The sequence below is a fragment of the Phalacrocorax aristotelis genome, chromosome 1 (assembly GCF_949628215.1).
Source record: "Phalacrocorax aristotelis chromosome 1, bGulAri2.1, whole genome shotgun sequence".
NCBI lineage: Eukaryota > Metazoa > Chordata > Aves > Suliformes > Phalacrocoracidae > Phalacrocorax > Phalacrocorax aristotelis.
In genome coordinates, this window is record NC_134276.1 from 64,844,309 (window position 1) to 64,870,930 (window position 26,622).

At 39.8% G+C, this 26,622-nt stretch overlaps 1 protein-coding gene across 3 annotated transcripts in view; it reads left to right on the forward strand.

Annotated features, from left to right (window-relative positions):
• MYO16 (myosin XVI) overlaps positions 1–26,622 on the forward strand; it is a 409,990-nt gene that overhangs the window by 373,904 nt on the left and 9,464 nt on the right. Inside the window, exons 33-35 of one of the 3 annotated variants that reach the window (XM_075090704.1) lie at positions 12,092–12,250; positions 18,830–18,921; positions 23,796–25,303. In XM_075090704.1, coding sequence (XP_074946805.1) covers positions 12,092–12,250; positions 18,830–18,921; positions 23,796–23,864 — 320 coding nt within the window. In that variant the 3' untranslated portion in view covers positions 23,865–25,303. Of the gene's footprint in view, positions 1–12,091; positions 12,251–18,829; positions 18,922–23,795; positions 25,304–26,622 lie in introns of those variants that run through there. The other 2 variants (XM_075090696.1, XR_012660263.1) reach the window with 2 other exon arrangements.

Genomic DNA, 26,622 nt, shown 5'->3' on the forward strand with positions numbered 1-26,622 from the left:
AAAGAACAAGGAAATTGAATTATAGCACAATTCCGTTCCTAATACCAACCAAGAATATGGCTATTTGGCAGTAAATATCATATCGCTTGATTTTACAGGACTACAGGAATTTGGGACATAGTGGAGAATGAAATTTGAACACACATTTTATTGAAAGTCTGAAATTAAATTCTCAACTTGAGTGAGAAATATGTTCCAGATGCTTTTAACTTTACATCCATCTCAGCATTAAATCACCTTTTGCATAGAGCCTCAGCAGAGAACAGTAATTCCATTTCACATAAAATGTCAAGGTTGTGACATTTATTTTTGTTTTTCCCTGGAATGAAAATCAAGTGTTCTGAAATTCTGTGCAGAAATAAATACTCTTCCATGTCCAGTCTTTCAAAAACATTTGGAAACTATCGAAATGGGTCTCCTCAAACATACTAAAATTTTTCTTACCGGAAACATTAACAGTTAAATGTGTTGACTTTTTACTTTTGGACCTAGATAAGTTCAAGAGTGGCCATTTCAACACCACCCAGGTTGTCATATAGGGGTCTATCTACACAGCAAGCACAGATGTGTTCTAAACAAACCAAGCTGCTCTAAACTCACTGGCTCAGGTATTCAAGAGCAATGCAGTTGTGACTGCGAAAACTGCAGCCCCTCAGTTCTCAACACCCAAAGTTCTTGACAGGACTCGTGCAGCTCACCATGAAACTCTGTAGACCCACATGTGTGGAACGTGTTCCAGTTCCAGCATTAGCATTTTGTGGGGCTGGATGGAGAAAGCAGTTGGAAAGAGATTGGGAAAAAGACTTGATCATAAACGTGAGGATGCCCTGACCCTCGTGCTCTCACCACAGCCACTGCACTTTGCTGTTGAGAGGGTAGGAGAGTGCTTGGAAATGGAGCTCTGGAAGTAGAAGTAGCAGTTTGAGGCATCTGTCTTCTCCCTGAGTCCACTAGTGAGTGGGAAAATAAAGAATCCTTCAAGTCAGCGCTCTTTTGGTTTCAGTTTTCACTCTATTTTAAAATGAAAAACATGAAAATTAATTTTATCCTTGTGCGGTGCAGTCTTTAAAAGAAAAAGAAAAACGTATTAAAAAATTAGACCTGAAGTTCCACATTTCATTATTTCTTTTAACTCTTTCCTTAAGGGCTGGTTGCAGTATGACGCTGACATACTAGTAGTATACAGTGACAGTTTTAACCACAGGTTGGCTATATCTGTGCACAGTATGGATGCTTATCACACCGCATTGCGATAGTCACACGTTCTTGCTTTGAGGTTCATGGATGTCTCCATCACTGCATCCCTTTAAAATGAACTTAAAAACAAGCTAAAGAAATACCTAAATTCAATTCCAATTTAGAAGCTCACTTCAAAAGAAAATCAGGAATGTTGTCCGAGACGTTTTCCAGAATAGCTGTCCCTCTTTGGTGGGTAGGATTAGAGTACAGGTAATCCAAAAATATTCCTTGGATTGTCCCTCAGGATCTGCACAAACAATTTATCTGCCCAACACAGTCACTTACACTAAGGGTTCTGCATCGCAGCTGATGCCAGAGCTGGTATGAGAGAGATCCTGAAAAATCTCTGTAGAAGTATTCTGTGGGAAAAATAAATAGAACTGATGTGATGCTGCTGGCAGTAGCAAATCCCTGTCTGTTTGTTTGTTTGTGGTTTTTTGTTTGTTTACTTTTACAATATTTGCAACTGTGTTTGAGGGGGAGGAAGGTTGAGACAGTGTCTCATCACATAATTCCTTCCAACAGCAGCTAAAGCCCAATAGTAATGGCTGTTCTGTTACCGAGATACCACACACAAATGTAAACAAACTTAAATGTCTGCCTTCAAAAAGAACTGCTGCATCCACATTAGTTAGAAGAAAACAGTTTAAAAAAGGGAAGCTGTGTTTCTTACCAAATTGCTTCCTCCCTTTCCAGCGCACCAGCAGTTTTTTAACCACACAAACACAAGAAATAGACTCTTTGGTCAGCCAAACAACACACCTAAGAGTAAACAAAACTATTACAGAGTAAAATAAGCTACTTTTTCCATATTGGACTTGAAAAGGTGGGCAACATGGGAACATGGAGGGAAGAAATCTTCTCCTAAGGCAGGAAATTTTCCCAGGCTGTGCTTCCCTCGTTCTTGCTCTCTGTGGTTAGTAATGGACCTAAGAAAGGCCTGCAGAGATCAGTTCCTAGGGACGATAGGGTGAATGAAATCCCCAGTCTCTGAAACGCATGCACTGGCTGGACTTCAGCACACTTGCTGCATTAAAAAGGTGGTCCAAGTTCTTGCTCAGATACTATCAGGCAGGAGAGGTGGCAGGCTGTCCAGATATTCTTCATGCATTACCACTATTTAAGAGGGCTGTTTTCTCCACTTCAGCAGTAGTACTCTTTATCTCATGTTGGGAACAAGCCTAATTCAAACAATCCGGAGTCCTCCAGACAGGGAAAGAAGTCGCCTGTGTTCTCTGTCTCCCCCACCAACTCTGAAAATTTACCTGATCCAGAGATGTCCCTGACATTACTTCTAGGAGGGAGGGAAACGTTTGTAGCTTGTAATGATTGTCACTGAGATAAATGTGAAATAAGAACACTGTCTCCCCACCAGCACAAGTCCATCAGAGAAGAAAGCAGAAGAAACCCTTCTGTTCTAGGTGTATACTTTCCATAGCTATGAAATGATTTACAAAACAGTGATTGAGTTGATGGTTCTTAAGGGCTGAACCAGACCCAGGAGTTCCTGCAGTCACTTCAGCATCTCTGGCTGATCAGTTTCACACTAACACAACATTCTTCTGAGGAGCTCTTTGCCTCCAGTGGAGTGAGTTTTGTCACTTGATGTTCTTCATGGTCTGTGTCGCCTCTCTTTTCTTCCCAGTGTTCATACAGAGCTTCCACAAATGCAGCTTCACAGAGCAAAGCAGTAGTCTGTTTCAGTATTTCCCTGCTGCACTGAAGACCGTGGCTTCTAGTGTGGCTTGTAATACCATCTGATATCTCCACTTACACAGCTCAGAGTGAAAGGGTGCTGAAAGTGACAGAACAAATTCATTGCTGCCTGTCCTAGGAGCATCATTGCAGGGGGAAATCCTAGACAATTGCTGCTGTAAAGTCAGGCTTTGTGAGGTGAAATAAATCAATGAATAATTATTGCCTCTGATGGCAGCAACAGCCAGCAGCACAGCTATGAGGGTGAGGCAGGCAGTTCACACTGATAGGCTGGGGGAATCCTGTCCTGACAGTTTTCATCCTGCTCCATTTCTTTCAGCAAATAAGATGCATCTGTTTGCCTCCAGCTCTCAGCAGACAAAGTAAACAGTCATGCTACGGCAGGTCACAGTGTGACTTCATGAGGGCAAACTGAAGCACTCTGAAGCAATATGCATTCATCCAGCAAAAGGACATCCAAGGCAACATGTGCTGAGGGTAGCTAGCAAATGCCACGGACAAGGAATGTCTCAACAGTAAGTCAGAGCAAAACAGGAAACGCCAAGTGCAATTGTCAAGGTGCAACAAAACACAGTGGTAAACACTTAAGCCAAAATAAAATGGCCTGTTCTTATTTAACCTTCCTCTTCCTTTCCTTCATCAAAAAATGCCTGCATGGTCTCTGCAGTCGCCATCTTTTTTTTTTTTTATCACCACTTCACACTGTCCATTTACCACAGAAAATGCAACAACTATTCAGGGTTGGCCGCTAGGATTCGGTGTATTCCTGACTCTCCCAGGAAAGAGTGAGAGCACAGATAAGGAATCCCTTCTGTCTGCAACATCTTGTCTTTCATGTGCTGGTTAATAGGATCCATCAGTTCTTTCTTATTCACGTGAATAATGACGAGGTGCCTGACTGAAATTTCCATTTTGCTGGATGCCAGCCACAGATTTCAAGGGAAACAAGCTATTTAGCTTTTAGATTCCATGGTAGCCCAGGTACAAGAAGCTTCTACTCCTGTATTATATTGATTTATCTGCCAGTATATATGTATTTTCCAGATTTCATAGTTGCTAATAAAGTGTGAATAGCTGTGGATCTTGATAACTAAAACCATATATTGATTATCGGTTACAGAATGTCATGTTTTCCATGGATGAAGAAATAACATTTGACGTTATCCCAGGATTTATTAAAGACATTAAATGATCAGAAGGGGAACTATTTCCTTCTTTTTTCATATATTTCTTTCCGTAATTATATGTGTAATATATTTTTGTAGTTTTCGTTCCTTTGTGGAAAAGCTTTTAAGATTTTTTCTGTAATACTCGTAGTTTCTGTTTATAGGGCTGATTTTTTTGTTGACCAGGACAGAGATTGTTTCTACTTTAGGACCCAGGTACACCCTGCCTAGCTTGTAGCACTGAAATTCCTCACCTAGGAACTCAGCCTTAGATTAATGAAAAGGAACCTGTGCCTTGAAAGAACGGTCCAGGTAGAAGTCAAATCAGATCAAGGGGTGTGAATTACTTCCATTTATGCTAGAGCAAATCTAGGGAGAACCTGCTCTCCCCATACAGTCAGGATTAAACTATTAAATGTGGCTACAGCAGAAACTGTACAACAGTTCAGTACCCCACTACCCCCTCTGGTTTGAGGTTGCTTTTCTTCCATATTTTTCCTTTTCTTCCTGAGAAGGACTTAATTATTGACCACTCGTTTCTGATTGTGGCAACTAGCACTGTCAAGGTGAAGGGCTATGACTGTTTTAGTAAATGAGTCAGTGCCAGGGAATGTCCTGGCTGTGGCAGCTCAACCCTCTTCACAGTCAGAGTGCTAGGGCAGTCCCTGGCATGATTTTGGACCTTGCAGGCTGTCTCCCTCCCAGACAAATCTGGGCATGGCTCAGGAAATGGCACAGGCCAGGGACTATTCCCAGTAGACACCTTGGATGCAGCCTCTCTGCTGTGGAGGGCAAGCAAGTTTAATAGCATAGACATGGGGCTCTTACCATTTGCCTCAGGGCCACAGAACAGTTATGAACACATTTGAATTACCAGGCTATACAAAGCAAGAGGCCCTCTGCATTCACCCTGTGTTTTGAATCCCTTGGTGCTTTGGCAGTGCTGCACAAAGCATCCAAGGTAAGCATGAATCTGATCCAAAACCCACTGAAAGCAGTGGAGGCCTTCTGTTGTTATTAATGAGTTTCCAGTCAGACTGTAAATGAGCACTAAATGTTAAAAGGAGAAGTATTTGAAAAAAGAACATATGGGGACAGATATACCTACTTTTAAAGAAAGGAGAGCAAAAAAAGGGCTTTGACAGAAAAGAAAAATACAATCCAACCAGGTGAGTTACTGCTGGGTTTTTAATAACATACTATTTTTTCATGCCTTGCTACACAAAGAGTCTATGGTGATTCCACCTAAATGCTGATATCAGTCATTGATTTATACTTTACTTTAGACTTTATTAAATAGGCTAAATATATAATTTCTTTACAAAGTTAATATTTTCTTAAAATATTTCAGTATTACACTTTAACCTGTCATCTGAATAGAGCTTATTCTAGCCCATTTTCTAATTTGGTGATAACAGCATTAATTCAGCCTAAATACTCCTTCTGAAATAACTATGATATTTGGGTTCCTACATTTTATGTTTGAGAAAAATGAACTTTATAATAGAATATTTGGAAGTCATAGCTCAATTAAAAGAGTTTAAGTTATTCATTTGACAAAAACGTTGTATCATGTAGACTTTCAGTGCACTGAGGTTCTTTTAAGAGTGCAGTAATGACTCAAAAAGGAAAATAAAAAGCAGATATATTAAATAATTTCCATGATTGCCAAACTTTTGCTTTTCTTTCCAATATAAGTAAAATTTCAGTCCATCCTGTGCCTTATGACTTTGTCATGAGTTTTAAACTTAGTCTCTTCCAGGAACACTGAGAATGACAAGCAAATGTGGATTTCATGAGCTGCCTCTTTTGCATATCTTTCCTCTTACACTTTTCAAGTAATGTTGATGTAATTAATTATGGGTTTATTGGAATACAGAGCTTGCTTGTAAGGAAAAAATTGTTATACTTTGATTTGTTATGCTCTGATTAAAAGCTCTGTACATGTGATTGCTTCCAGCTATTAACTATGCTGCAGTTGTGGGGCAAATTATGCCCCAGTCCAAACATCCGTACATCCTTGTAGTCCATATATCCTCATTAACTGCAAGATTAGTCAGAGCAGAATTTGACTGAGTCAGAGACATCTATTTGGCAAAGTCAGTTTACCAAAATAATAATCCAAATGCTGTTCACCGTTGCAAAGAATCTGTAGGTTTTTACTTAAAGCTTGTATTCCTTTTATAATCATGAACTCCCACCATGCTCTCACAGCTGATACCTCTCTGTAGCTAGTCTCTCACAAGTAGGCTTGGATGACTCTTCAAATAACATTTATTACTAGCTGGAAACTGTTAAGATGCTGTTACTTAAAAAAAAAAAAAGGGTTGAAACCTGGTAAATCATCCATCCATCTGGTGAGAACAGCAGAGTGAGTTCAGCAAGTCTGAACAAAAAGCTAACATTCAGCGTGTTGGTGAAGATGTTCAACTGTAGGAACCAGAGTTTTTGCTATTCCTCTCTCCTAAAGTATTTCTGATAGTTTCACGAGGTTGATAATGGATGAGAGAGCAGAGCATACTTGTATCTGCAGGGATTCACAGCAGCAGGGAGAAATTGACATCAAGGTGGAGAAAAGTCCAAATTTCTATATCAGGTGACTGAGAAAACATGAGGATGAAATGAAATTCAGACAAATATTTGATCGATAAAATTGGAAACAGTAGGAATTTTCTAAGTATTACTGTTACTAGACAGCTTCCCTATATCTGTTGTTATTGTCCACAGTACTCCTGTTTAAGGTACTACTGTGCACGGATACACTGTGTGGAATAGAAATATTATAATAAAAATTCAGGAGACATCTTTGTTATGCTCAGGGATATTTTGGGTAGTTGGGAGGCAGGACAGAGAGTGATACCCCAGTGCAGAAGATAAAGTCAGGGCTTTTTGGTGTGTTAAAGATAAGTGTAAAAAACAAACGTTGGCCTGTACTTGGAAAGAATTACCTCTTATAGTGATATAGGCTGGGGAGAGACTGGCTGGGGAGCAGCTGGGGCCCTGGAAGCTGGGCAGGAGCCAGCAGTGAGGCCTGGCAGCAGAGACAGCCAGCAGCATCCAGGGCTGCATCAGCAGGAGCACAATGAGCAGGTCGGGGCAGGGGTTGTCCCCTCTGCCCAGCTCTCACTGTTAGACCACACAGAATCACAGAATCACAGAATGGCAGGGGTTGGAAGGGACCTCTGGAGATCATCTTGTCCAACCCCCCTGCTTGAGCAGGCACACCCAGAGCAGGGGGCTCAGGAACGCGTCCAGCCGGGTTTTGAACATCTCCAGGGAAGGAGACGCCACAGCCTCTCTGGGCAGCCTGTGCCACTGCTCTGGCACCCTCACAGGAAAGGAGTTTTTCCTCATGTCCAGGTGGAACTTCCCGTGTTCCAGCTTGTGCCCATTGCCCCTTGGCCTGTCATTGGGCACCACTGAAAAGAGCCTAATCCCATCCTCCTGACACCCGCCCTTTAGATATTTATAAGTATCAATGAAATCCCCCCTCAGTCTCCTCTTCTCCAGGAGAATAAACCCATGTCTCTCAGCCTTTCCTCATAAGGGAGATGCTCCAGTCCCCTGAGCATCTCAGTAGCCCTCTGCTGGACTTGCTCAAGCAGTTCCACATCCTTCTTAAACTGGGGGACCCAAAACTGGACACAGTACTCCAAATGTGGTCTCAGTAGGGCAGAATAGAGGGGGAGGATAACCCCTCTCAGCCTGCTGGCTATAATCCTTTTAATACAGCCCAGGACACCACTGGCCTTCTTGGACACAAGGGCACATTGTTGGCTCATGGTCAGCTTGCTGTCCACCAGCAATCCCAGGTCCTTCTCTACATAGCCAGCCTCCAGTAGTTCAGCCCCCAGCCTGTTCTGGTGCCTGGGCTTGTTCCTCCCCAGGTGCAGGACCTTGCACTTGCCCTTGCTGAATTTCATGAGGTTACATTTGGCCCATCTCTCCAGCCTGTCCAGGTCTCGCTGGATGGCAGCACAGCCTTCTGGTGTATCAGCCACTCCTCCCAGCTTGGTATCATCAGGGAACTTGCTGAGGTTACACTCTCTCCCATCATCCAGGTCATTGATTAATATGTTGAACAGGACTGGACCCAGCAGAGACCCCTGGGGAACACCACTAGTAACAGGCCTCCAACCAGACTCTGCCCCGTTGATCGCGACCCTCTGAGCTCTGTTGTTGAGCCAGTTCTCTATCCACTTCACTGTCCACTCATCCAACCCACACTTCCTTAGCTTGTCTGTGAGGATGTGATAGGAGATGGTGTCAAATGCCTTACTGAAGTTGAGGTAAAAAACATCCACTGCTCTCCCTGCATTGTCCCAGCCAGTTATGCCATCATAGAAGGCTATCAGGTTGGTGAAGCATGATCTTCCCTTGGTGAATCCATGTTGACTACTTCTGATAACCTTGTTTTCCTCTATATGTCTGGAGATGACCTCCAGACACATCTGGATAACGTGGCCAGCTGGTGCCCCCCAATGCAAGAAAGACGCCAATAACCTGGAGGGAGTTCACCTCTGTGACACTCAGGGCTGGAGGGTGTCCCCGTGAGCAGAGGCTGGGGCTGCGGGGCTTGCCCAGCGTGGACACCTCACAGCCACCCCAGTGCCTTCAGGGAGGGGACGGAGAGGGGGCAGCTGGGCCTGTCACAGCCATGTGCAGCCAGGCAACAGGGTACAGCAGGCTTGAACTGAAATGAGAGGGGTTCAGGCTGGGTACTGAAACCTCTCCCTGGTGAGGACAGGCAGGCTGGGGGCAGGCAGAGGGAGCGGCTGCCCAGGGAGGTTGGGCACGCTCCGTCCTTGGCGGGTTTCAAGACTGGTGTGGGCAAAGCCCTGAGCAACCTGGTGTGACCTCACAGCTGGCCCTGCCTGGAGCAGGGGTGCACGAGGGATGTCCTGAGGTCCTTTCCAGCCTGAATTACCCAGTGATCTTAGGTAAGTTTTGCAGCACTAAGACAGTACACTGGTTACACCTGGCTAAAGCATCTTCTAGTTATTCTATTTATAGGAAAGATTTTCTTCAGAAACTCACCCATTTTACACAAAGTCAAAAATAAATGACCAGTACTTGTTTGCTAGGGACACACTCTGGCTTCTCCAGGAGTCATTTAGAAGTTAGCCAACATATGTGGTTACATTTTTTCCACAGACTCACATGACTCTGCTCCAAGAAGTAGCTGAAGATGCCTTTATATAGAAAATTAATACAAACACCTTTATGTAATCCAGATTATTTTGAAACAAAATATAGGCTTCTTTTCCACCCCAAGATGAATTAAATAAGGCACTATGAAGTATATTTTCTCTATATAGTCTCCTATTCAAAAACTAAAGGTGTGCGTTTCTTACAATGACTGAGTAGGGCAAACGGGATAACAGATCTCTATTGAGATAGCTGCCTGAAAAATTATGCTGCATATCTGTCCAGTACTTGTTTCTGCCAATTTAGGATAATATTTTAGCTCAATAGTATCTATACACAATTCTTTGCAGTATTTAATGTTACAGATATAAAGGAGAAAAGATTACCTTTTTTCCAAGAGCCCTTCATGAATGCCATGAAAAGATATCAATGTACCGATGAAACAAAAGGTTTCTGCAAATAGGATTGCAAGAAAAAGTCATTCTATTTGCACGTTCTCAAATGAATTGCATATGTCAGGAAAATCAATAAATCTTTTGGATATCAAGAAAAATAAGGATCCCAGCCACTTCCCCCAAGACTCTTTGTGTAAAAGGTGGCACAATAATTATGTAGGTGGATTATGATCTATAGGCAAGTGCACTGACTATTAACATCTAAAAGTGACATTTCCTTTTCAGACAAATTTAATATGAGCTTCAAAGATGCATTTTGCAGTCAACTTGCTTGTACAAAAGCTAAATCAGGCATGCTCTTATAATTGTACTCTATGCATTTTCCAGCTCAGGCTCTGGTTCTACCGCCTCACCCAAGCCGGTTACTGTGGGTAGAGCTGGCCTAATTTTTTCAATGCATAGCACATTTGCCTAAATACACAGTTTATGAAGCAGTGCCACTGAAACACTCCAATCAGATCTGGCAAAAAATAATGATCTGGGAATGTGGGCAGAGGAGGGAGCAGGAAAAAAAAAAAAAAAAGAAAACATCAAAATGGTTTATTTATTGGAAATGAACTTTTTGACTTTTCAAAACAGCCTTTTTGTTGGAAGAGGAGATGTTAAGAAAGATTCCGAGTTAGATAACTGAAAGCTAAACAAAACCCTTTTCAATAAAACAAAACATTTCAAGTAAACCAGAATGGACGTACAGTTTTCATTTCATTAATTTATTTCTTAAATGTTGGTACTTTGTATTCCAGGTGGGGGCTTTTCAGTTCAGGCATAAAAATGAAAAATTGATCACACAGTCAGCATTAAGTTTGACAATCTACAGGCAAAGTATCTGTTACCTGGTGAAAAAATGTTTTTCCTGTCCCCTTGAAAAATGCTTATGGGCTCAAAACTTATAAGAATATATTGAATCTTTGGGAGAGCTGAGGATGTCACTGGAAGTATGGATGAATGCTTTAATGTTGGTTTTAATAACTAGTCTATTGACCTCCGTTGGTTGTTGCTGTTGTTATGACAAAGCTTAAATAGACACAACCCAAATCAAGGAATAGTTCTTTAAGATCTGTCATAGTGGAAAAATTTCCATGTTAGAGTGCTAAATGAGAGCCTTTGCACCCAGGTCAGCCATAATATGTCAGCCCCGCAGCTAAGGCCAGCTCTCAGAGCAAGTGGAAAGAGTTAGGAAAACTGAAATGAAACTAAACAGAGAGAGAACTGAATTCAGCCGTGTCTTCTGTGAAACAAACCTGATTATGGCAAGGAAAGAGTATGTGTATACCTTCACCACAAAATGAAGAGAAAACTGGAAAAGAGAAAGAAATCCACCAAAAACTGCATAGAGGTGCCAGTGCACCGGTTCATGCAGCTTCATCAGCCCAGCCACACGGGGGTGGAGGGGGGGTAGCCAGGGATGCCAGAATTACAGTGAGGGTCCCTCCTACTATCCCCATCCATTCACGGTCTTGTGTCTCAGCCCCTAGCCTGCCTCTAGCCCCTGAACTCCAGTGGAGAGCCCTGCTTGGGCACAGCTGATGGCTGAGCCCTATTTCTTGTAGCGCACTGGGCTGACTAAGCCAGGCAAGCTCAGAGCCAGCTCCAGACACTTTGCTGTGAGCTGCTCTGCTTTGTGTGGATGTACCATCAGTCAGAGGAGGACTAAGAGAAGGGTTTTGAAGAAACCTCTTCTCTTTGAAGAAATGCCTGTGCAGGGTACATAGCTTGGGAACGCCTACAGGATCAGGCCTCCTCTTGATGTCTTGAAGGTATTTAACTAAAAGGCTATGACATGAAAAGCTGGAACTTCATAGAAAATGACAGTTGATGGCTGGAGACCCTTGAGACAGGGTGAATAATGCCCATGGGCAGGTTCTGCTAGGAGGAATCTTGCTACCTATGGTTTCATATCAAAAGGCATTTTGTTTCTTGTGGGAGGAGATAAGAGTAAAAAATAAACCCTTGTTATAGCTGTTGCTAGTATCACCTAATGCAATGGGGAAAGGCATTGCACTGATGTCAGCAGCATATGAACTCATGTGAAATAGAATAGAATCTAAAATAGAGGTAATGCAAACATTTGTTGAGATTTAGCAGCTGATATTTGTTTGAAAAGAAACAGTACAAATGAAATTTTATTGTTGCCTTTCACTTTCATAAACTTTAAATGGCTGCAAGTGGAACACTAGCAAAAAAAGAGAAACCCTTCAAAAATCACAGACTAAAACCTTTCACATTTATCACTGGACTTGTGAATTTAGTGATGAATTAAATTAATCTGATAAAGTAATTTGATTTCTGTGTATTAGGCTTTTCTACTTACATATGAAAGCAACTAGGTAATAGGAAGCTGACAGGGTTTTTCTCTGTTTGTGTCAGGTGCTGAAACTAATCTGAACTTGAGGAGCAGGGAAGATCCAAATACATCAGATATTGGAGCAGAAACCCAGGATAGAAATGCAAATAACCATGGAACTCAGTCATCTAATCCACTGTCCGGTTCTGTGACTGCTGAAAATGGAAATTCAGTATCAAATGGTAAGCAGTTTTTAATCCCAAAGCTCTTCTAACAAAAAAAAATTGCTGAAGTGTTTCCTTGAATGTGCTTTTTAAGGTATAGTCAAGCTGGAATCTTCTGACTTGTGAAATATCTGTGTTTCTGGAACTGGCTTAACCTTATATGTGTGGACTGATAAGCCCCTCTCTAATAAAAGCTGAATGTGAAGAAAATAACAGAGCCTCTGTTGAGGAATTTGTAATTAGTTCAGCTCCAAGTCTATAAACAGCCCAAGGCATGGAGGACTAAGATTGGAGATTTCTGATCCTATAATCAATACAAATGGGACAGAAAATGGAAAATGAGGATCTCCTTTTGCTACAGGTGCCTTATTAGGGAGTGACAAATTGTTTATCATTGCAACAAGATGACCAAAATAGTGCAAGAGCAATGACAGAAAGAATGAAATCTTTCAAGGTCCTAGAAGCATAAATCCTAAGGTATTAACACCTGTATTACTTAAATACACAATACAAATATAAAAGTATGAGTAGACACAAGACAAATAGAAAGTATTTATTTTGATGGAATGTGGAGAAGCAGATGTCTAAATACTTGCATGACACTGGGTACAATAATCTTCACTCTGAAAACTTAAGTCTGGATATGGTTTGTGTAAGCAGAACAGTTGTATAGTCTTTACTGTTAAGGGTAGAACTACGCATGATGCAGAGAGCTACATAATTTGAGAGCTACCCTGGAAAAAATCAAAGTGAAAAAACATTAGGTCAAGTGAAATATTGTATTTTGTTTTCCAAATATGCTACACTTAAAAAAAAAGACTAGAGCTGCTTAATATGCCATGTTTTGAAAAGAAAAAAAATCAAGCTTTATTATCAAAATGAAACATTTCAAAATCAAATACTTCCTTTCTTTTCAAGAAAACTTATTCTCCAAATTCTGCAGTGCTTGGCCAAATAATTCTTCCTGCTCTCTCTGAGAATCAAAGCAGAAAACTCATCAAGTCTGAGAAATTATATGAGTGTAAATGTGGTTCCTGTGTGGAACCAGGAACACACTGTGACAGAAGAAAAAGGCATCTTTGTCCATTAGAACCATGTCACCGTTTGTATCAGTATAATAATTTGGGGAGGAAAGGAGCATATTTTCAGTACGTATAAGAGTCAGACTGTTAAATTAACACAAAAACTGTGGGTAGACCAAGTCTGTGATTTCCTTCTGTGTAGGTTTTTGACCATATATTCTGATATCCTAATGGGACTTGTGAGATATCAGCTTTTTATAAGAGCAACCATTTTATCCCCAGACCTCGTAGCATGGAGTTTAATCACAAGAGCTGTGTTACTTTCAGCTTAGAAATGAGATGATGCTTTAAGTTACTGAAATAAATAGTCATTGCTTCAATAAAAAGACAACTACTAGGTGAGATGGGTGCTTGTAATTGTTTAAGTTTTTATCAGTGTATTTACAACCACTAGTAGCCAGGGCTGTTCCTATTGATCACATACAGTATCTACTGTGCATAAACTAATTCTTTTCAAACTATTTGTAAATGGAAAGATTAATCATAAAGGTGTAATATCATGCAATGGAAATTTCCAATAAGATATTTTTCCCATTAAAAAACACTGGTTCATCAGACCCAAACTTTTCACAGAAAGTTCCCAATTTTGGTGCAGCTTTCATAAGGAATGGTTTTTATATTCACTTTATACTGTGAGCAGAGAAAAACTCCCTTTAGGTCTGGTGGTATCCCACTGGCTAAGGAATTAACGTTATTTGTGGTATTTCAAGCTTCAAATCTATGTTTTGCATATCAGACTGTTGCAGAAATGATGCAAGCTTTGATTTTACCCTGATGCAGAGCAAAATCAGATTCTAAATTTTGTGATACAGAATGCTAGTTTTCCAGCCACCCTTAACAATAATTTAAAGGGTTGACCGTATGGAAAACTTTGGTGTACTTTGATTACACAAATTCAAAGCCAGTTTGCCAGCCTGCTTAGGAAAAAAGCCTTCCAGGACTCAACCTTAACATCTTCATGATTTTGAAATCTGTGTCTTGTTGAATATACCTAGGCACGACTGATATTTGAGAATGTGCCATGAGGTGTTTCCATGTAAAATACCTTTTCATTTCTTTTTTACTATATACGACACTCCTCTAGCATTGAGGAAAATAAAACCTGAAATGCATTATTAAATAGTTGACACTGAGATTACAAAAGTCTTTAATATAGAGTAATCTGCTTCCTACTGTTACACAGTGTAACTATATAGTCTGCTTTCCACTGATAGAACTAAAGTCTAGATTCATACGTTACTCATATGAGTTAATACAGAAGCAATTTCTTAAATAAGACTAGTCTTTGCCTGTCATGAATGAAGTGTCAGCACCACTCCTCTGAAGTTTCATGAAACTTAAAGTCACTATGGTCATAAGAGTAATCATTTTGATGAAGATGTTAATCTTACTTATATTCTGATGAATTCTTTAGAAAACTGTTACTAAGCAGCTAAAAAGATGGCTGGCTCAGCTTCCAAACAGAGTAATGCTGTGTTGCTTTCAGAAGCTGATTTTAATTTCTGGCTCTTCTGATAGTTCAGAATTTAAATAGAAGTTGCTTTTTCATTTTATATAATGTAATCCTCTTCTTCTTTAGTTTATCTCTAATATTAGGAGTAACACCTCCCTACAGCTCTGATCTATCAAACTGACTTTTCTGCCACAAATCTTCCACATCTACCAGAGTTTTCATTCTGAAAGAAAGAGCTTTTTTGCTATTTCTTTTTCAAACACAAAGAGTAATCAGAAAGCCTATAATAACGTTTTACAGTCCAAAGCTGAAAGTTGTGATCCTAAATCACCTGAAAAAGCAGATCCTCTGGTGGGAGACACTCAGACACTGCAGGTAAAAGTTTACTGAAACTTGCTGTAATTTCCAACTAGTACCTAATAGGATATAGAGCTGTGTTTAATCATTGAGTGAAATCTTTAAATATGAAAACTATTAGAAGTGATTGAGGTGACCTAACCTTTTGTTAGTGAAAGGGAGAAATTCCCCAGAAATCTGACAGTTCTTTACCCCAGTAGAGTGTCTTGTGGAGGTACTTTCTCTCTGTAACTCAAGAGAAAATTAAAGTAGATATTGTATAGAGGAAACAGCCCTGTTAGACCAAAGGAACATTGTGCTGCATCATGCCTAACAGCCATACAGACATGCATTTGCACTGTGCTGTTCATCCAGCTCCGTGGAGCTGATCAGTATATCCAGCCTGTGTGTGAACACAGAATCATGGAGGAAGGTAGAAGGCTTGGGGAGTCATGTGTGCCCACAGCTGCAAAGACCCAGAGACTCTGGGGTGTTGCTGTTTTGCAGATAAGGATGTTGGAGGTCAGAAGGTGCAGGGTCTCCAGGTCAGGGGTAGCAGAGCCTATAAGACTGGAGGTTCTCTGGAACCACAGAACCACCTCTAGATATCCAGTGATCTAGATCTCAATATGTGAGATACAGACTATTTATCTGAAGGAACCCAAGATGAGTATCCAAGAACAGGGCAGAAATGGGAAATGGGAAATATAAGAAGATCGGGGACTGAGTGTGGGATCTTCCTTTGAGGCAATGTAGAAAAGGCATTACAGGCAGTAAGTGGGTAAAAGGTTTGGGCTTCTGTATGAATACACATACTGCTTGGGACGAGGCTATATTCTTGATTATGTGAAAAAAGTGGAATTAATTTCTTCCATTTAACTTCTCCAGTTAGAGGTTATTGATGAATCATATTCCTTGCTATCATTTCCACCGCCATATATAATTGCAGTAACAATGTTAGCAAGCACAATTTTGCCAAAAATTTGCCAAATTAAACTTACTTTTGGTAACTGGAGATTAGTTACAAGAAAGCCCAATCCAGATGGTGTGATTTGTGCTCCAGCCTGAATCCTGATTAACTTAACGTTCTTGTAATTCTGCCCCTGCTAAACTGATGCTTCCAACCTTGTGCTGAATTAAGCAAGGTCTTATTCAGTGCACAGCTGTGGTATCATAATATTTACTTAGGTGTTCATAAAGGAAAAGTCTCAGAATGTAATCAGCTACTCCATTTATCTTTCCAAACTCCACCAAGCCTCCTGCTTGCGATGTCTGTGATGATGTGCTGTTGCTGTGCATGGAAATTTCACTTATTTGATAAGACCTCTTATCAAAGTGCTTTTCATAGAAATAAACAGAAAATCTTCTATAACCTTATTCTTAGCTCAAGGCTGTCATGGACGATAGATCCTAAAGCGTATGAATATAGTGCAAAAGCAGTATCTTTTTCAAAACATGCTGCTTGCCTAGGAAAGTATTTTCAGTCATTTATGGTGGTCTAGAATAACGAGAATATTTTACATTATATCTTTTATTTGAATTGAATAACACCTACTTTAAAAAAGCATTTTGCATTAGTATGTAGATAATTTTTTTATTACTCTGTCTGAGATGTATCCAAAATGAATCCATATGAATAAATCATTAGTTTAGGAAAATATTTGAAAAAGGGGATTTGTTTTGTCTTGACAAAACCTGGATTTTTGGAGGAAAATTTATTTCAAACATTTCATTTGACTAAAAATATGTGATTTTGCTGAGGGAGAATTTTAAGTTGGAGAACAGGGATTTTAATATAAGTAATAGTGGTAACTTACATATATTTTACAAGCCTAGTATACTGAACACATGGAATATCAGACCTTGCCTCAGTACATACCTAATATATCATGGCCCAGCTTCAAAAAGTGATAACTACACCTTGAAACAACACATAGTTCAAATCACTGAGAGAACAGGGTCAAGCTTCCTCTCTGCACCAGGCAGAAAAGGACTGAAATGCTGGATTTTCGCAAGATTTGACCTGGCTCCTAGTCTGCAAGCCTGTGTCTGTCCAGAGGAAGTCCAGATGATTTGAAGATGTAGAAAAAGATCTATATTTATAAATACTTTACACAAGTTTCATTCAGAAGAACAAACAGAAAAACCCAGCTGGCCATAGTTACAAAGCTGTGGAGATGCACCACTATAAGAGGGAAACTAAAACCAGAGTAGAGAGGCCAAAAAAGAAGAAGGATTATTCCTTCTCTTTAAAATTCTTGTTCTGTTTTTCTCACAGTCAGGGTTTTTTTACGGGATTATTCATGCAATTTATATTTTCATGAGTTAAATCATATATCAGTAACCATGTAAGAGTTAATGCTCATTTATCAAATTATAAAATAAACAAAACCATTTTTAATACGGAAAATAGCAGACTGGAAGACAAACATGTTTCACAGTGTGTTTTTACGCCAGTTTCATGATTGAACAAGAAACTGAACATGAACATGAAACAGAACTATGTCTAGCACAGTACAGCATCCCATAAGTAGTTTATGATTCATTGCATTTGAACTTTGAATTGTTTCCATAAAGATTCTGTGGGTATTGTGTATAATATGCAAAGAATGTGTCTCACTTCATTTTTTCTTATCTAAGAGTTACATATTGAGGCCCAGAATCCCCTTACCTAGTTTTAGCCACACAAAGGTACATGCCTAGTCTAATCAAATACTTCAGATTAGATGTTATCCATTTCTAGTTAGTAAATCTCAGGTGATCTACTGAGAACAATTGAACTTCCATATCTCTTACCAGGATGAATCTTTTTCTCATGGTGGCTAGCTCGGTTCAGTTGACTAAAGAGGGAGTAGTGATATGCTGTTTATGGATACCGTAGTAGCATGAAAATTTGGAATATATGCAATATGAAGCAATACCAAAACTGCTGGATACCAGACCTACCATGGTGTCTGTGATTCTAATTTGTGTGGGGCTTAATACCACCTATTGTGGACTCACTGTGTTTCTGCTTCTGCCTTTGCTTCCCCTCACCCCGCCTTTCAGATCCTCTGTAGTGCTATGTGAGCGGTCTTCCCACTCTGGCAGAAGTGATGGGGAAGCGCCGGCAGTGGGCCTCGCTCTAGGATCACTGTGCAGAGATGTTTGTTTCTCTTGACTACAGAGGGAGACTACCTGGCTCTTTTACACTGGATGACTGGCTTTTACACAGCTAAATTTTGGGCAGCTAATTCCCACGTGGAAAGTGCACAATAAGTACAAGAATTACAAAAAATCTATGTTCTGAGGAGATGAAGTTGTAAGTTCTGGACCTACTGTTGACTTCCCGTGTGACCTAAAGACATTAATTTGAAAGCAAACTGCAGGCTTGTTTCCCATTCTCTTTACATTGCTTCTGCGATGAAAAGGAGCCAGAGGAAGAGAAGCCAGGGATTTCCGCATTGCAGGAGGAATCCCTAGCCAGTGTATAGGTAATGTGTTATTTGTAGGCTCTTTCAGTACAATTGCTCCTTCTGTAAACCAGAATGAATAGTTATGATGCTATTCATACTTGGTAAACAATAATTGTTGCAGTTTCAGTGAGCATGGAAATAGTAAATATCCAGGCAAATGTGTGATTTTTTCATTCTTTCTTAGTAAAACATGTCAAGGACTTTTGAATCTCATGCTGAAATCAGCTAATGCATAAATGTCAGATTATAAATTAGTATTGTTCTGCTTTAGGTTTGCCTGAGGAGAATGAATATTCAAGACTGTCAGCCAGCACTACAGCAGGCTCAGCGATTCAAAGACATAGGGAGAGCCACACTAGTCAGGTAAATATATCACTGATGGTCTACTAGAACCAGTAATAGAGAAAAAAACTCATAGTAGCTGCATGTTGAAATCTGTCTTGATTCATATTTGTGTGTGGGCACTGAAAAATGCAAACTTCTTTTACAGGTTTGTATTGAGCTAAGGACAATAATGAATTTGCTCTTAGCGCTTTTTGCTGGGAGAATAATCATCCTGAAAGGTTCTCATAGTAGAGTTCAAAGTTCATTAAACATACTCCTGCTGGTTGCAAGGATGCTATTTTCAGGCAGGAAATATGTCTCTTCACCCTGAGAGGACCAAGATGTTATCTCTTTCAAGACATTCATTCATACTAGAAAGAGTTGCATGATAATGAACCTCACAGGAATAAAAGCATAATTATATCACCCTTTTGTATATATAAGTAATGAAGGCTTTAAAAGAGGTCGTCACTGGTTTTATACGGATATCAATAAGTAAAAATTAAGATCAAAATATCTATCCGTTAAAACAGCAATAGGTATAGAGGTAGCATAAACTTTCACTTCGGTTCTTTTAAAATTTCTGTTTAGTTAATGTCACTTTAAAATAACAACACAGAATTAAGTTTGATGTGCATTAAGTGAACAAAAAGGAATACAATTTGTCATAATGTATTTTCTTCATTCTTTTCTTCAGCATTTTAAATGTAATGTGAAACACGTTACTTTCTAAGAAGCCAATTCAGGCATGAAGGCATTCAAGAAATTTTGTTTTATTTCACTTAAATGACATTATGTGTTCTCCTGTTGTCTTTGTGTCTTCAGTCTACTTTTCTAAAAGGGTAGTCCCAAGTCATTTTTTTCATTTGACATGACTGTAAGAATTTTACAGTAAAGCCAAATATTGTGCAAAGAGAAAATACATTGGAGCTGAGAGGAATTTCCTCGACAGAAACCACTCATTGACCAATGGTACAAACAAATGTTCCAAACTATTTTACCAGAAGGTAAAGTAAGTGCTTTATCACATTTAAGCGCTACTTGTCTGCAAGGGATAGCTGAAATTTCATTATGACAAAATACTGGCCCTAACTAAGTTAATTAGTATTTGGCCATTTGACTCCAACAGGAGTGGGATTCAACCTTTAACATCATATTTGGTCTTAATGTAACTCTGAAAAACAATGTGTTTAAACTGAGTAAATATGTGACCAAACTACTGCAAAAGTCTTCACTTTTCGTTTTTCTGCCCCACTGTCCAAAGCACACAAATACAGCACTTCTGAATTGAAAAATTGGGTCAAGGCAGCAGTCGGCACTACACTAACCTCTTCAGATACGTAAGTGGGGCAAGCCAGAGCTGTCCTGGCACACATAGGCACACACCCACCTTGCACACAGTAACAAATCTTTGCCGTCTTTATACCTCTTAGACTCTCAAAACATATTTTGACCATAATGTGAAAAAATACTTACAGGTCACAGAATCACAGAATGGTAGGGGTTGGAAGGGACCTCTGGAGATCATCTTGTCCAACCCCCCTGCTTGAGCAGGCACACCCAGAGCAGGGGGCTCAGGAACGCGTCCAGCCGGGTTTTGAACATCTCCAGGGAAGGAGACTCCACAACCTCCCTGGGCAGCCTGTGCCACTGCTCTGGCACCCTCACAGGAAAGAAGTTTTTCCTCATGTTCAGGTGGAACTTCCTGTGTTCCAACTTCTGCCCATTGCCCCTTGGCCTGTCGTTGGGCACCACTGAAAAGAGCCTAATCCCATCCTCCTGACACCCACCCTCTAGATATTTATAGGTATCAATGAAATCCCCCCTCAGTCTCCTCTTCTCCAGGAGAATAAACCCATGTCTCTCAGCCTTTCCTCATAAGGGAGATGCTCCAGTCCCCTGAGCATCTTGGTAGCTCTCTGCTGGACTTGCTCAAGCAGTTCCACGTCCTTCTTGAACTGGGGGGCCCAAAACTGGACACAGTACTCCAGATGTGATCTCAGTAGGGCAGAATAGAGGGGGAGGATAACCTCTCTCGGCCTGCTGGCTATAATCCTTTTAATGCACCCCAGGACACCACTGGCCTTCTTGGCCACAAGGGCACATTGTTGGCTCACAGTCAGCTTGCTGTCTACCAGCAATCCCAGGTCCTTCTCTACAGAGCCAGCCTCCAGTATTTCAGCTCCCAGCCTGTACTGGTGCCTGGGCTTGTTCCTCCCCAGGTGCAGGACCTTGCACTTGCCCTTGTTGAATTTCATGAGGTTACATTTGGCCCATCTCTCCAGCCTGTCCAGGTCTCGCTGGATGGCAGCACAGCCTTCTGGTGTATCAGCCAATCCCGCCAGCTCGGTGTCACCAGGGAACTTGCTGAGGTTACACTCTCTCCCATCATCCAGGTCATTGGTTAATATGTTGAACAGGTCTACTACCTCCAGACCAGTACACTGGATGAGGATATGGGATTATGAAAATGACCGAAGGAAATATTTTCGACTATCTTTGTTACTTATTTAATGATCAACCATATATTTGTTAGGCATGAGTGTCACCAAAGAGCCATCTCTAGTGAATGAGAAAGCCAAGTCCCAGGCACTGTTCCAGTTATAAACCTCACACAGTGAGACTTTTTTGTCCTGAAGCTCATTACACCTCTGTTGCTAAAATGCTCACCTGCAGCCAAGGAGGATCATGTTTAAATTACTACAAGCGCAGTACATGGAGAATTAAATGAACTAGGTACGTTATCTATCTTCTTCTTATCTTTGCAAATGGGAACTGTATCCTTATGTGAAATTAGTCTGCAACGTTTAAATGCTTCATTTTAGAAGCAGATCTTTAACCATTTTCAAACCTGTATTTTTGATTTCTCCAAAACTACTTGCCAAAAGCTTAACACAATTGCAATTAGGTACTTTGAAATGTCACTTTTTAGTAAATAGATGTTTTGCCAAAGTGTTTCACAAATCTTTAAAATAGATTCCATGCCATGTACTCAGAATTACATGCAGGGACATTCCTTAAATGCAAGCTCAGTAAGAACTGTGACAAGATTAGAGAAGAAACCTGCAGTTCTGTGATTTTTGATACAATTGCCTTAATAAATAAACATCTTCCAAAATGGTGTTGCCAAAAGAAAAATGAAAAGTCTTCCTCCCAAAAAAAAGAAAAAAAATCTTTAAAAAAGTGTGCTCACAAGGCTGAGAATTCTTACTGTAAACAGCGTTCTTCACCATTTTCAGAGCATGGCATATATTCGAAAATGATTGGTTTTAATGACATTTGACATTTCTTAGCATGCTGCTGGTGACTCTAACAGCCTACAACCCTATTGTAAAAGTCTTTGCCAGGCTTCACTGCAGTAACCTTATCACTTTAAAGTAATTCTTGCACAGATGTATGAAACAGGACAGATTGTTTCACAAAGCTGTGAAGGTACTGATTGACTAATTGCTTTAGAGGGAGGAACATAGACCGGGTCCTTGGATTTCTTGGCAGACACTCTGTCATTTCAGCTAAAGGAAACTGGTTCATTAGCTTTCAGGGACTTCTAATATTTATGGGGTTCTTTAATATCTCCCTGCTAGTTCCTTACTGTAGTGGCATGAGTTAATTTCATTTTTGTCACACGATCTCAAGGCTCATATACACCCAAGTAAAGTTTAGGCATTGTGACTTACGGTACCATAATGTTGTCACATCAGGTGATAATTACCTGCATCACTGCCTGATACTTCCTGCACACTGCAAACCTACATACTTTAGAGAGCAAATTCTTCAGCTCAATATCTGTCAACACACATCATAAGGATCAATCTTTTATCAAGCACTTTTGGAAGCAATTACCAAGAATAAAATATCATGCAAGTGTGAACTCAGCAACTGAACTGATCATTTTTAAAGTAAAGGCTGCTCAAAACAAAACAAAAGTTCACTGTTGCCCATAAATGCTACTTTTCTAGGGCAATGGTTACTTAAGTGTCAATTTTCTTCAAAATTAAAAAGGACAAAAATTGAAAAACATTGTTGAAATACTGATAAAGTATTTCTCATTTGAAAGTTATAAAACAAAATTCTACACTATTCTCCTAGAAAAAGGGGAAGAGTATTAAAAATAAATTTTGATTTTTGTCTCATCAGAAATAAAAGAACTTACATTAAAAGAGATGAAGTCTTGCACGTTAAAAGAACAACAAAGTATGTGTTTTTTAAACTAATACCTTTTCCTTCATATTTTTCTGTGGCACTGCAGTCATATTTCCAAGTGATTACATCTATAGGTTGCAAGTAAGTGCCACATAAACACATAAAGAACCTAACATCTGATATAACACTGTAGCATCACCTCCATCCTCAGAGATGAAAACTGGAGCATGAATTTGGGGGTCAAACCAGTTACCAAGCAGTTTCACGTGCTTTAGTTTGTTCAGATAGTAGATCTTTAAAAGACTATTTGTTAGCAAAGAGACACAAATGCTCTTTTCACCAACCCAGCACACCAGCTTTCATGTATTTTGTGCTTTCCTTGTAAACCAAAGGATTCTAGTTGAGGAAATCTTCAAAATGTAATCTAGAAATCTACAGTAAAATGCTGCTGCAAGAAAAAATATCCTGATCTACCCTTACAAGAAAACCTGCTTTGCTGTTAGTAACTAAGCCCACATATATCAGCTGCAAGGACTGCATCTAACTCAGCTTCTACAGAAAAACTTTTGGTAGCTGTGCTGCACCTCTTGCTCCCCAAACAGGAGAAACTAGGAAACTTCCTTTTCCAAACTTGATTTAAAATTACTGATTTAAAATTATTTAAATGCTTATTGTTTCAAATTGCTTCAGTGCTTCATTTAAACAGTTTAGGACTTCCAAATGTGCCTGGATCTGTAGTCTTTAATTCTTACCCCATAATTTTTTTCCAGAGGCAAAGAAACCACCAAAATGGAACAGATGTTTCTTCTGGTCATTTCTGCCATGCTTTGCTTAGATAGAAAATTTTGTCATGACTAAGAGTCATTTCTATTCAGTTACACTCCAGGAAGCGATCCCAAAGCATACTGAAGACTCCACAAATGTTGAAGTTGCTTGGCAGGGTCTAAAACCAAAACCTCCTCTAAAATAAAAAAGTTTTTAAAAGATATTACCTCTGTGCACTTCTTTTGTTTTTACATGAAGCATTTCTCAGTTCCTTAACCAGTCCAATTGGCTCTCTTTTCCAGACTGTATTTATTGCTTCCTCAGTTCTCGATAGCTCCTATGAGTGTGTATGTTTAAAAGATAGAACATAAAGACTGTTGAAATATGTAAGTTCCTTGGAATGTCAGCAACATCAGCAAGATGAAAAATAAAGTCAACAAAAGCAAGACTTTGGCATCTCACACAAAAGCTAAGAGGCCCTGTCGTCTTTTTTTTTTTTTCCCACAGATCCAGAGCTGTATTTTTTTTATTTCTTTGGTAAAAATATTTTGAAGTTGCTATTATCATTCACTGCAAAGTGGGAAGTGGTGTGAGAAAGATACAGTGGAATGAAGAAAAGCAGGCCAACTAAAAAACTCCTTGTTTCTTATGTGGGCAGCAAGAAGCAACATGGTCTGTCTGTAACGGGATGAGATGGACGGCCTGGAGATAATGAACAGATGGGAAGTGAGGGGCAGATTAAAGACTAGAGCGATAATAAGCATGTGTGTGGGGCGGGAGTGGGGAGTAAAACAGCACCAGATAAAGGATGATTCAGAGAAGTAAGGTTAGAGGAAGAATAAAATGACTGAGAGAAGGTAAACAATAAAATAGAATAGGGGATTTAGAAAGAGGAAAAAAGGAAGATCCAGAGACAAAAAAAGAAAAAGAGAAAAAAAAAGATGTGAGAAAAACAACTAAAAGGAAGATAAGAAAAACAGGAGGGGAAGAACCAAGGACAGAGCACATGGTGGTGCAGTAAAAACAGAGAGGGACTAAGGAGTAAAACAGTAGAAAGTCTATGTGAAGTTCCAGATATAATATTAATCTTCATACACATATCAATGTGATCTTTTATGTTCCATAAAACAAAAATCATTGTAATAATCCACCTACATTGATAGGGTGCTTTCTATGCAAGGAAGTTTGCAACCATCATCTCCTGAAGATTCAGCCACTCAAGAAGAAAGATTGAAAATTTCCCACTAAAAGGTGTAAAGCTTTTTTGTGCAGTTTAGCTTCCTAATGGCTGAATGTTGGCTTATTTGTAATCGGATGATGTCATATGCATTCAGCGTCCTATGGAAATACTCCCAGTACAAGACGCAAATAAGCAAGTAGCTTGCCATCCTAGTAGGTTAAGTAATATCAGACATACAATACACCCTGGCATAAGATTTTGGTTACCCATTTCTGAAACACATTTTATCTGTCACGTGCTCAAAGAGGTAAGATTAAAAATTATGGTTATTTTTTCACATATTGTTATATTAAAAAATCTGCCATCTTATCTCTTCTATTTTGTTTAAACCCCATAGTGCAGGTTGGCAGATTGCAGTAATATAGGAGCCAACATCTGACAATGAAAAATTGGAAATGTCTTTTCACATTCGTGAAGAATGTATTTATTGTTTCATTATAGCTTAAGCCATAGCTCTTATTTCATGAAATCTCATTGCTTCCAGCAGTCTCTTCCCTCAGAAAGAGCTGCATATTCATTATAGTTTCAAGGGCCTTCTTTGTTCCTACTTGATTTAATATTTGTTGCCAATCACATCTTCTGTTCAAAAGCTAAAAAAAATTAATAGTCAAGAATGCAACGTGTTGCTGCCCCCCGCCCATTGTCACAGTTCTAAACACTGGGCTCTAACATTCGTTACTAATGTCTGTCATGTTTGTCTATTAGCTGGAAGTAATCTTTGATCATCTTTGAAGCAAAACGTGGCAATCAAACAAGTCTGTTGTAATAAAGAAATCACTAACGCCTTTGTAAACACATAACATCCAAGAGAGGGCATAGAATGTTATATATTTATCATTGATCTGAATCATATCCCCCTGAATTGTGTTTTGTTTATTGTTTTGACAGTAATGTCAAAGAATTCTCTTTGTAATGCCACATACAGACAAAAATCAGGTCTTATAACACAATGTGGCTTTATTTTTAGAAGACTTGCAGTCAAAAACATGTGCCTCATAGATTAAATGGTATGAGGTAATGCATAGTATAAATTCATCAGTAGGTACAATATCTTGTGTTTCTGTATCAAGGGCTTTTGGAGGGCTAACGCCCCCCTCCTCAGCAAGTATGTCCTAGATCTATCTGCTGTGACCTCCCAAAGGAAAGCACAGGTTCTCCTCTTTGAACCAGTAGATACCACAGCCATGTCCCTGCACATCTGAGGCCCCTTTTGTGTCTCCACTGCCTCATCCTCATTGCATTTTCCCCTGGTGGAAGACTGTGATTGTTGAGGAGAAGGGAGCAGAACCTCCTAAGCATCCCTCTGCCTAAGCTCAGATGTTTGGCTAGTGTGTAGTTATTCCCCTTGGGCTGCCACAACAGCCAATGCGTCACTTTAAAAGGCTGTTTCAAATCTGAGTTCAATGGGAGTGTGATCCACTACCCCACTGACAGCACCTGTGGAGAGTGACTACGCTTCTGACTTAGTCATAAGTGCCTGGTATGAGAGAGTATAAATGAGTCCCTCTGCCCTTCGTTCTGCTGCTGCCACACACTGCTGCGTACGTCTAGATCAGCAGAGATTTAGACTGCTAGCAGACCATAAATTAAGT